The sequence below is a fragment of the Fulmarus glacialis genome, unplaced genomic scaffold (genome assembly GCF_000690835.1).
Source record: "Fulmarus glacialis isolate BGI_N327 unplaced genomic scaffold, ASM69083v1 scaffold4132, whole genome shotgun sequence".
Lineage (NCBI taxonomy): Eukaryota > Metazoa > Chordata > Aves > Procellariiformes > Procellariidae > Fulmarus > Fulmarus glacialis.
This window is the reverse complement of record NW_009195780.1, coordinates 67,962-79,269: the sequence shown is the minus strand read 5'-3', so window position 1 is coordinate 79,269 and position 11,308 is coordinate 67,962. Positions and strand designations below refer to the sequence as shown.

At 36.4% G+C, this 11,308-nt stretch overlaps 1 protein-coding gene across 6 annotated transcripts in view; it reads right to left on the bottom strand.

The window, feature by feature from the left end:
- Window positions 1-2,119: 2,119 nt before the first annotated feature.
- Window positions 2,120-11,308, bottom strand: part of LOC104084375 (sodium channel protein type 2 subunit alpha-like) — a 48,970-nt gene continuing 39,781 nt past the window's right edge. For all 6 annotated transcript variants that reach the window (XM_009588187.1, XM_009588189.1, XM_009588192.1 and 3 more), the window contains exons 20-26: window positions 11,173-11,295; window positions 10,621-10,902; window positions 8,153-8,210; window positions 7,220-7,353; window positions 4,106-4,210; window positions 3,425-3,695; window positions 2,120-3,303 (exon numbers count right to left, since the gene is read on the bottom strand). In XM_009588187.1, the coding sequence (XP_009586482.1) occupies window positions 2,120-3,303; window positions 3,425-3,695; window positions 4,106-4,210; window positions 7,220-7,353; window positions 8,153-8,210; window positions 10,621-10,902; window positions 11,173-11,295 (2,157 nt within the window). The remainder of the gene's footprint in view (window positions 3,304-3,424; window positions 3,696-4,105; window positions 4,211-7,219; window positions 7,354-8,152; window positions 8,211-10,620; window positions 10,903-11,172; window positions 11,296-11,308) is intronic.

The following is an 11,308-nucleotide window of genomic DNA, read 5'->3' as shown; positions in this document are numbered from 1 at the left end:
AGATTACCCTGAAAATTGACAGACAGGATTATAATTTCAAAAGAAACCCTTCTATCTTGTTTCACATACAAAGACCTACCTACTGATCAGAAATAGAACTGTACTGTCCATTTCTTTTAAAATTATTCCTTATTAAAATATGTTTAATATAATTAGCAGAAACTTGCAATTGCCAATTCACATTGTATCTTAGGTTTCCCAACAGTAAAGTGTCACAGATAGACAGCAATAAAAATTACTAACAACATGAAGATATGTGTAGTTTCTTATAACAAGTATAAAATGTTATAAAATAAAACTATTTTCAAAATAACAAGAATAGATCAATAGATATATACTATAAAAGTTTTTTTCTAGCCCCACATTTTAAGCAATGTATTTGTCCTGTGTAATCTGGTTATTTACTGCATATTTGCTGACTACAAAACTCAAACAAAATAAAATCTGTAATAGCAGCAAACTATTGCGTACTGGTATGAGGAAGGATGGTCTTGTTGAACAGTTTTTTTCTTTTTACCACTCACATGTCTTTCCATCTTAGACTTTAATAGCTGTAGGATAATAGCAGCAAGCATGCATCAGTTAAAGCTTCCCAATTATTTGGAGTATTACAGAATATATCATACTATGTATTGAAATGTTATAAGCTATACTTACTAGGGTACATATTTGACACAATAAATACTTAGGTCATTGTCTCTTTGTTCAAACAGGTACCACTGCGTAAAACAATTGATTAAATAACAGAGAATATTTTACCTACATATATAGTGTCAGCCCTGATGATAAAAAAAGTCATCTAAACCACAATGCAGGACAAAGCTGATTTAAGTACATCCTTTTGGTCATCTCAGCTTTCTATGGAAGATTGCACTACATACAGTGGAAACCTGACTAAAGTGCCACGGGGGGGTCAAAACCACCTCTGACATACATATTTTGTGTCTCTGGCATGACCCATCCTGCCAAAGTATGGAAATTGAAGCCTGAGGTATACATTAAGGTACTATTTGTCCCAAAAGGTACTTCGCTATCAATTTACACACATAGCTTTGATTATTGTCCTAAGTGGGATATATTCACGTGAAATAAGAAGTGTAGAAACAGACTTTGGAATGAAGTATGGAAGCTACTCATGAACTTACAGGGTCTACAGTTAAAAAAAAGCAAAAGACGACTAATACTTTTTAAATTTCAATAATTCCCTGTAGGCACAATTCGGCATTCGTAGCTTTTCTGTGAAAAGAACTGTTTAAATCTCTCAGGAATACAAGATATCTTGGACTCTGAAAGTAACTATGTTTTTTTTCATAGTTTTGCATTTTTCAAAACAGGAGTTGTGTGTGTAGCATCATTTATTTAAATCACTGTATCTGAAATGGACTGTACAATTTACTAAAAAGTATTAAACATAAGTATATTAAAACCAAGAAACTAAACTACAACCTCTTTTCTGTGAAAATTATTCCCTTGTTTGTTTTTTGATAAATTCTCTATCTATACTATGTTCTTTTCTACCATTTGCTGTTGATTTGATCCAGACTTTGAGGTTCAATAATCCGGAATCTTGTTTTTCTGTTTTTAGAAGTGGCTTGAAGAGAACTATGTTCACATTATGATGCCATAATTACGTATTCCTGACACTTCTGTTCCTCTGCAGGAGTATTTAGGTTTTTTTCTCAGCACAGCAGAAGTACAAATAGCAGTATGTGAATTAAAGCAAATGAGATCATGAAAAAAGTTGACACACATAGAACATACATAGGAGATGAAATGTACACAGTGGATACACTTATTCCACAAAAAACCAGACTTATTAGGACTGGTAATTTTGCACTCCATTAAGAGTTCCTACAGTCCAAGTAGAAATTTTGTGTCTCCTCTCCATTAGTGCCAGCTGATAATAAAAACTATTCTTCTGGCAAGGTTGTTTCCCTGTTACAGACTGAGAGTTTGCTAGTGAATGGTCATTGTCTTGGTACAGGCACTGACTGTAGCAGTGGGTAAATATGTAAAAACTTGTAATTTTGGCATAAGTCCTCCAATAAGAGTGCTGTTGATAAAAATGTCATCTTCTCAGACTTGTGAACATTCATCATGGACAACCTCTTTATGCCTTTTACTTTTTATTTCCTTTTCTGTCTTTCCCCTTGTCTTCTTTTTCTGATTTGTCATCTTCATATTTTTCTTTTTCTGGTTTTGTTACACTATCATAAGAAGGTGGAGATGTGGCGGGTGCAGACATACCCATTTTCTCTGGAGGTGAGTTTTCACTTAGCTTACCAATAATCATATCTTTTTTGATAAGCAGATCAACGCCATCTTTCCGATACATAAATGAAAGTTTCTTTACTGACTGTCTTAAAAGATAACGTCTATAAGCACGCTGAATGATAGTAGCAGACACTTCCTCCTGTTTTCGTTTTAAGGTGGTTGTAATTGGTTCATAGGAGACTTTAGAAGGATTGGCTGCCATAAACCGATCTTCCATCTGTATTCTGAGGGCGTCCATCTCATCACTTTCCCCCAAAACACGCTTTGTGAAAGCAAACAAGATGTCAAGGCAGTGAATTCTGTCACCATTTACCATGGGCAGATCCATTGCAATAAGCTGAATCGTGTTTGGTTTTGGTATATTAAGAGGAGGATCCAGAGAAGCTGCAAAATCAGACAATTTGCTATATTCTATGAATTGTGTTGCACCTGGATCATATTTTTCCCAAACCTCATAGAACATCTCAAAGTCATCCTCACTCAAGGGTTCAGCGCTTTCTTCAGTAGCAACACTGAAGTTCTCCAAAATCACAGCAATGTACATATTCACCACTACCAGAAATGATATGATAATGTAGCTGACAAAAAAGAAAATCCCAACAGAAGGGTTGCCGCAGTCACCTTTCACGGAGCTCCCCGGGTAAGCTTTGTTAGGGTCACAGTCTGGCTCCCCACTATTAAGAATTGGGGCTAGCAAACCATCCCAGCCAGCGGACGTGGTAATTTGAAACAGGCAGATCATGCTGTTGCCAAACGTTTCAAAGTTGAACATGTCATCTATACCAGCTTCCCTCTTAACATAGGCAAAGCTGGACATGCCAAATATCGCATAGATAAACATGACCAGGAACAGGAGCAGACCAATGTTGAACAAGGCAGGAAGAGACATCATCAAAGCAAAAAGCAGAGTGCGGATTCCCTTAGCGCCTTTAATGAGACGCAGGATTCGACCTATTCTGGCAAGTCGGATGACTCTGAATAGCATGGGGGACACAAAATACTTTTCAATCATCTCGGCTAAAAACATACCTAAAACAGAAAAAAATAAAACCAAGATACATTACCACTTAATCTCCGTATCATTGTAGAAATTTAGAAAAATATTTAATACGTCTTACTATATTTCATTTTGAATATAAGAATTTCTTACCTACGATTGAAAGAATAACAACCACAAAATCAAAAATATTCCAGCCAATGGTGAAGTAATAATAACGGAGTGAGAACAGTTTGAAGACACATTCTCCAGTGAAAAGGACAACAAAGACCAAGTTAATCCAGTATAAAATATTTTGCATCAGTTCACCCTGGTCATCTGTTTCTATCATCATGGTGACCATGTTAAGACATATGAGAACCATAATGGTGATGTCAAATGCTTGCTTTGTTACAATATCAAACACCAGACCTTGCAGTTTGTTCTGAGGGGAGAAAAAAGAAAAGGTGATAGTATCTTGTACGTAATGAACATCCTTTCCCTCTCCTACATTTCTTTCTTCCTCCTCCAAAATACAATCAAGGAAAATGCTGAAAAATCTAACAAAAGCACTGTCCAGTAACTTCTTTATTTGCCAGCTCTAAGTTTTCCCCTCAAAACCCAACAGGCTTCTATTTCTTCAGATTCTTTGATTCTCTACTTCCTCGGGCATAACAAATATGGCAGATTTTTCCTGCAGAACAGAAAAATGTACATGTTTCAATTCAGAATGAAGGACTAACTTGAATTAGGCCTAAACCATTTTAGCATTAAGGGAGAAATTTTTTGATAGTTAATGTACTGCTGCAATTTCTTCCCAAATGTAGATGATACAAGAATAGCACACATTCTTACCGCTGGTCTAGGTATAGGTTTTTGTGGTTTCTTGGATCCCAGCTTCTTCATTGCATTGTAGTATTTCTTTTGTTCTTCTGTCATGAAAATGTCTTGACCTCCAAGGTAAAATAATAAAAATAGAACTGATTACAGCCAAGCCTTTAAATCCATTAATTCACAGCATTGCAGAACATGGTTTTTATGAACGATACATTCATTCTTATACATTGTTACCAAAATACAGTAATTATATCAAAGCTTGTTAAAATATCTGACAAGTCTTGATGGAAAAATAAAACAAATTAAGGAACAGAGAAAAATCCCAGAACTTCTATCTATTTGTTATTTAAAAAAAAATACCTGATTAATTCAATTAAATACGTACAAAAAACCCTTGTAAAAATATACATTCCATAGATACTTATAAATCTAACATCATGAACTCCACACTGTAAATCAATCAATCAATCAGAAATAAAAAAGCTTCAAAGGTAGAAAGATTCACTGAGAGTCAATATGCCTTCAGGGAAACCATATGAGGAAAAAGAAATTACTGATGTTACTTTTCAGGACGCACATTTTATCATGTGAGTACAGGTATCTCAGTTCAGATGGTTTTGTGCCACGATAATACTTCCCCAGTGTATATGAGGCTTGATCATCCCTCTACATTGTACAGAGATCATCAGAAGCATGGGCTTACTCTGGGGTTTCTTGCCTGAATAAGAGGACAGCAGCCTGAGTAAAAGGGTATCTAGACTGGTATGTGTAATACACATATGGAAACACTTGTCAGAAATACAATTTACGTTGACAAGCAACTACTTTTTTTTCTTTCATGCATCTGTTTGTAAGTACATTCCAGGTATGGATGCTGCCAAAGCAGTGGCATTTGGAAATGAATTTCAGAGTCACAGGTGATTCTGTGACTCTGTCACACTGACTTTGTCAAATGCAGTGTCAATCTTATTGAGAAAGTAATGATGAATCTGGATGAAGATGTGTTTGAGTCTTTCAGCTGTGGCTACATATAGACATGAAAATTTAGAAGTCAAAAGAGATCTTTTTTAGCATGCTCTCCTAAAAAGCCAAATATTCAAGTAAAATTCAGTTCTTAGAGAGTAAGGGTCTTCGAAGAAAAACAAGAAATTAATTTGCTGATTATGGTGGAAATGTGATGTGACTCTGTCAGGAGATTTTACCCAGAGGGAAATAAAAAAAAAAAAGCTATAAGGGAACTAGCATTGAACTGGGGATTTCTTCTGCTGCCTTATTGATGTAACGGCTATCAAGAGTGAACAAGTCATCATTGTCTCAAGTGTGCTGTCCACAGGGAGAATAATGGTCTCAAGATGAGACACACTTTATATGCCTTTGAAGACCATAACGGTTAGGAATTTGACAGCTAGTGGAACATTTTTGTCCCCATGGGAACTAAGGTAATAAAAGTAGGATGCACACAGGGACCAAAGAAATGCACAAGTTTAACTACACAGGGACAGTACATTGCAACATGAGGTCTTTCCCATTCGTATCGCAACAACATTGCCCAAAATGGAGAGGTCTCAGTGATGTGAAGGCAGAACAAAGACAAATACCGCTTGGTAGCCACGCACTGCGTGATCTGCACATTTCTATGAGCAGGGGTGCATCTATAAATTCAAAACACAGGTGACTAATGTTTGCTAATTTGCTACATGAAACTGAAGAATAGCAGATAGCAGTAGATAGAATTCTCCCCAGCCTAATTGTTGTCCCTTGTGATACCTGCAGTATTTGACTTTCTTGGTGACAGTTACAACAGCTACAAATGTACAAGGGGTGTATAGCACACTGCCAGAAAAAGCACTTTTAACAGGAACCCTTCTCTGCCTTCTGAGTCATAATGACTACAGAATAGAATTTGTAATCACCTCATTACTGAGTAAGGTCACCTTGTTACATACGGACTGACAAAAATGCCAATAGCGTGTATATAAACTTAGTCTTCCTCTCCAAGGATAAGAAACTGAACCACCTTCCTCTTAAGTACTAGAAACCCCTGATGTTTATTCCAAGGGAGGTGCAAACATCTCGGAGGATGAACATGTCATCAGGTTTGGAACCACAAACACATTCTTTCTATTATGTGGGTCTGCAGATAAGAGACTCAAAGGATCTGAAGAAGCAACATATGAAGCTGCATACTCCAACCTCAAGTGGAAAGATTTACTGGAAGTTTCCACAGTAAGTCTAGCAATATCTTTTTTCAGTACAATGAACCAAACTTGACAAACCATCTAGAATCACAAATGAAGAAATTATGTACTGCCTTGCTATTACTTCACTCACTTTTTTTTTTTTAAATCAATATTCCAGTATGATTCTGCTCCAAACGTGTACAGAAAAATAAGACTACTGTAGACCTTAGACAGCATTTATAGTTTAAATAGCAAATAGAATTTAATTTGCTATCATAGCCTGCATTTTAATCTATTTAAATGCTCCTGGAGTTCTTGACACAATCCTGTGTTCATTTGAATAATAGAAACAACTTCAGTTGAAAAGAAAAACTACACATTTTCAAATGTCAACAATTTTCTTTCTCTTGTAAATTCACTACTAACTCATGTGACAGTTTCCTAACCCTCTCTAATCTTACAATACAGAGCAGTAATTCCAGCATTCAGCTTGTCTGTATTAGTCTCTTTGTAATTGAGGCGGCCTTCACAGTACTGCTATACATTATCTGTTTATCAATTTTGATATTTGTAGTTTTGCATATTCTCTTCTTCCCTGTCATCTATTTGCTTGAATTAAGTCATCTGCATTTTCACATAGCTTTGTCACAGCACTGTAAGGGTAAGAGAAAAACAATACATAACGTTCTGATGTACAACATATTATTGGGCTGTACAGGGATGTGGAGAACACTCAGACACTCAGTGTAAGTTTAAATTACTTCAAATGCCTTAAAAAGCAAAGACTATTATTTCATTATTTTGAATAGAATAAAAAGAAATCTTAATAGCTGATTTCTTCTTCTTCTTCCTATTACTATGACAAATTTCAGACACTCATATTTATCCTTGCATATTTGCTGAATGCTCAATAACAATGAAGTGGTGTGAAAATGAAACATGTGATACTTATCTTCTTTTTTTGTTGGTTGAAGTTATCTATGATGACACCAATGAATAAGTTTAGGGTGAAAAACGATCCAAAGATGATAAAGACAACAAAGTAGAGATACATGTACAGGTTGTACTCGTACTTGGGCTGTTTCCCTGTTTCCTGTAACACAGAAAAACAGCAATACATCACAAATAACAGTTAAGACAAATTACAGAATACTGAGCAGAAACAGAAGTTGCATCCAGCTGGATGCTAGGGGGAAAAACAGCTATTTTGGAGCATACCCTACACTTGCCTTATCTTTGAACTTGGAAATCTATTTAATATAGGTGTCTGTAATTGCACACACAGACCTGCCATTCCTCCCCTTTCTGTCTGCCAGTTCCTCTCTAATGACATTTGATGTTTCACGTAATTCCTACTAAATTTGACAGAAGTGTGCAAATCTCAAAAGCAATTCAGTTCCTATGGACTTTAAGCAAATCAGGAGCTGGATACAGGAGAGATGGAAACAAATACCACCATTAACAGAAATCCAGGCAAAATTCAGCCATTTTATTTTCTGAGATCGCCAGAGTCTGCAGCTCTGGATTAGCTATTGCAAGTGATGTCACTTGATTATTTGGGTTATTTTTGGAGACACATGAAAAACTTGTTTCCTAATCTGTACGATCTGAGTGACATAAATTAATAGGAAACCAGATTTTATTAGTTTTGTTATTTACAGATGACTTATTAAATTAGTAATACTTTATGTAGATCTACTGCTATAATTTTTTTTACCTATTAAAAGTATATGCACTTAACTACTTTATAGTGCATAGATTTACATAGAAAATTTATTAAGGTTTTACATTTTAATTCTTTATATTTTACTTTATTTCCACGGCCATTCAAGAAGCATTACATCAATCTTATATTTGTTTTCACTCAGTAAATTTTATATTGCACTCACTTCTCTAGAATCAACCGCAGCATACATGATGTCCATCCATCCTTTAAACGTTGCCTAAAAACAAAGTTTGTTAATATTTTCTATCAAAGCTCCAATTTTGTAAACATTCTAAATAAGACACTGTCTTCTGCAATGTATTTGCACCCGCAAAAATAAAGAGGAATATTAAAAGTCTGGTAAGACACGAGTGAAGTGTTCACAGGAAGTAATTTACTGTGGAATACTTCTCCCTAGTACTTACTTCTTATCTTCATGCAAATTCATATAAACTCTATGTGGGATGAGTTGCAATCAGTATCTGAGCATAACAGAAAGACTGCAATTTATAACAAGGCTCTCAGTTCTAACTTTCTGACTACCAAAAAACTGAAGGAAGACAACAAGAATCAGCCACCATGGGGTGGCATTTTTCAGACAGAATATGCAAATAGTCCTAGACGATATTCCAGAAGACAAGTAGTCCCAAGAAATCATAGAACGATTTGGCTTGGAAGGGATCTTTAGAGATTACCTAGTCCAACCCCTCTGTCATGGGCAGGGACATATTTCACTATATCACACATTTCCAATGATGGGGCATCCACAACTTCTCTGGGCAACCTGTTGCAGTGTCTCACCACTTTATCGTTTAAAAAAATTTCTACCTTATATCCAATCTAAATCTACCCTCTTCCAGTTTAAAACTGTTGCCCCTTGTTCTGTCACTACAGGTTTTAGGAAAAATTTTCTCTCTGTCTTTCTTATAAGCCCCCTTTATATATTGAAAAGCCACAATAAGCCCCCCTGGAGCCTTCTCTTCTCCAGGCTGAACAACCCCAACTCTCTCAGCCTTTCTTCATAGGAGAGGTGTTCCAGTCCTCTAATCTTTTTCTTGGCCCTCCTCTGGACCCACTCCAAGAGATCCACGTCTTTCCTGTACTGGTGGGGTCTCACGAGAGTGGAGTGGATGGGGAGAATCGCCTCCCTCGATCTGTTGGCCACACTTCTTGTTAGGCAGCCCAGGATATGATTGGCTTTCTGGGCTGCAAGCACACATTGCCGGCTCATGTCCAATTTTTTGTCCACCAGTATTCCCAAGTCCTTCTCCGCAGGGCTGCTCTCAATCCCCCTGGTGTGTACTGATACTGGGGATTACCCTGACCCAGGTGCAGGACTTCGCACGTGGCCTTGTTGAGGTTCGCATGGGCCCACTCCTCAAGCCTGCCAAGATCCCTCAGGATGGTATCCCATCCTTCTAAGCATATCAACTGCACTGCTCAGCTTGGTGTCATCTGCAAAGTGCTGAGGGTGCACTCAATCCCACTATCTATGTCATTGATGAAGCTATTGAATAGTATTGGTCCCAGTGCAGACCCTGGAGAGACACCACTTGTTACTGGTTTCCACTTGGACATTAAGCTGTTGACTGTAAACCTTTGGACACAGCCATCCAGCCAACTCCTTATCCATCTAGTGGGCCTTCCATCAAACCTACTCTGTGGGCTATGATATTAAGTAAAAACAAGGTATGAAATGTTTACTGGAAACATTACATAGCTGAACCATTCTATGCAAGATACGCTACAAAAGCTAAAAGCACTGCTGTCCTCTACACTAGTAATTTATGCAATTGCCTAGTGCTATTTAGCAATAGCTACTGTTACTCCTCGAAGCAATCAGATGGTAGCCTGCTCGCCCAATACTAACTACTAAATACTACCAGTTGGAGATTTTTAAAGACAGAATAATTACCAAGTGCCTACGAGCACAAATATTTTCCCAGAAGCAGTTTGTCACGTGAACCCAATTAGGAATATAACGTTTCTGTCCTATTGGCTCCAATTTACATATGCTGCCTCTAAAAAAGGCTTGTGCTTAGAAATCTAGCACTAGTAAATTCTGCAACTGCTCATCTAGAGTTTAAAAACAAGCTAAAAACTATCTCCAGAAAACCCACTTGACAATAATAGACAATGACTGGAATGAGACTAGTAGGAATAATAAAAAGGAAAAGAAGACAAAGGAAAAAGTGAATTTAAAAACTTTTTCTAAATCAATAGTTGTCTCTCTTCTTATTTGAAGATCCGATGAGCCCTAGAATGTATCTATTTGACTACCATGGTAAAAATCTAAGTCAACATGCATTAACAGACCAAGTAAATAAAAGAAAATTAATCCTAGCTGCATTTTTTTTTTACTAGATACTGTATTTCTGTAGAACTTGAAAAGGTACTAGCGGTTGGGTGCAAAGGAACTTTATATCCATCTGGTAGGTATTAGATATTCCTCATCTTCCAAAATGGCCATAGAATGTATCAGATTTTTACCATAAGCAATATTAATTAGCTTCATAGAACACAATTATAAAAATCAAATCCCATATCCATTCATATATTGTAAAAAAACACTGAAAATTATGGAACTAAATGTCACTGCTACAAAACTTAAAGCTGGAAAATTAATTTATCAAAATTTATACACTTACTACTTGAAGCAGAGAAAGATAACCAGCTGCAACATTATCAAAGTTTACTTTCACATTTTTCCACCGAACATCCTTAGCAGTGATGCTAAGATTTTCGCACACAGTTACATTACTGACTTCCTCTGGTGGGAACTGCTCACCAGTTGTGGTGTTAACACAGTGATAGAACTTGCCAGCAAACAAATTTACTCCCATGATGCTGAAAATTAGCCAGAATGTAAGACAAACCAGGAGTACATTCATAATGGATGGGATTGCTCCAGTAAGAGCATTCACAACCACCTAGTAAATAAACACAGGAAAAAAACTTTTTAAAAATCATATGTATAGCAGTAAAAAGATTACTTTTTTTTCAAATATAGCAAAAGATTTAATGTAAAACATTAAAATACATTGAAATAATGCCAACAGAAAAGGAATAACAAATGTATTAAAATCAAACATGCTACTGTTGGCCTTGAAAACAGACATGCAGTTCAGTGTTCCTCCATGATTTTATAATTAGGCATATTTTTACAGATTTGTTTTACAGACTATTTCTTTTTTTCTTACCCTCATGCCTTCAAAGCGTGACAAAGCTCTTAGAGGTCTCAAAGCTCTTAATGTTCGCAGGGATTTAATTGCATTGAGTTCTGAGAAACCAAGGGCGTAAGCTACTAAGCTAACCAAGGAGACCTAGAGGAAACAA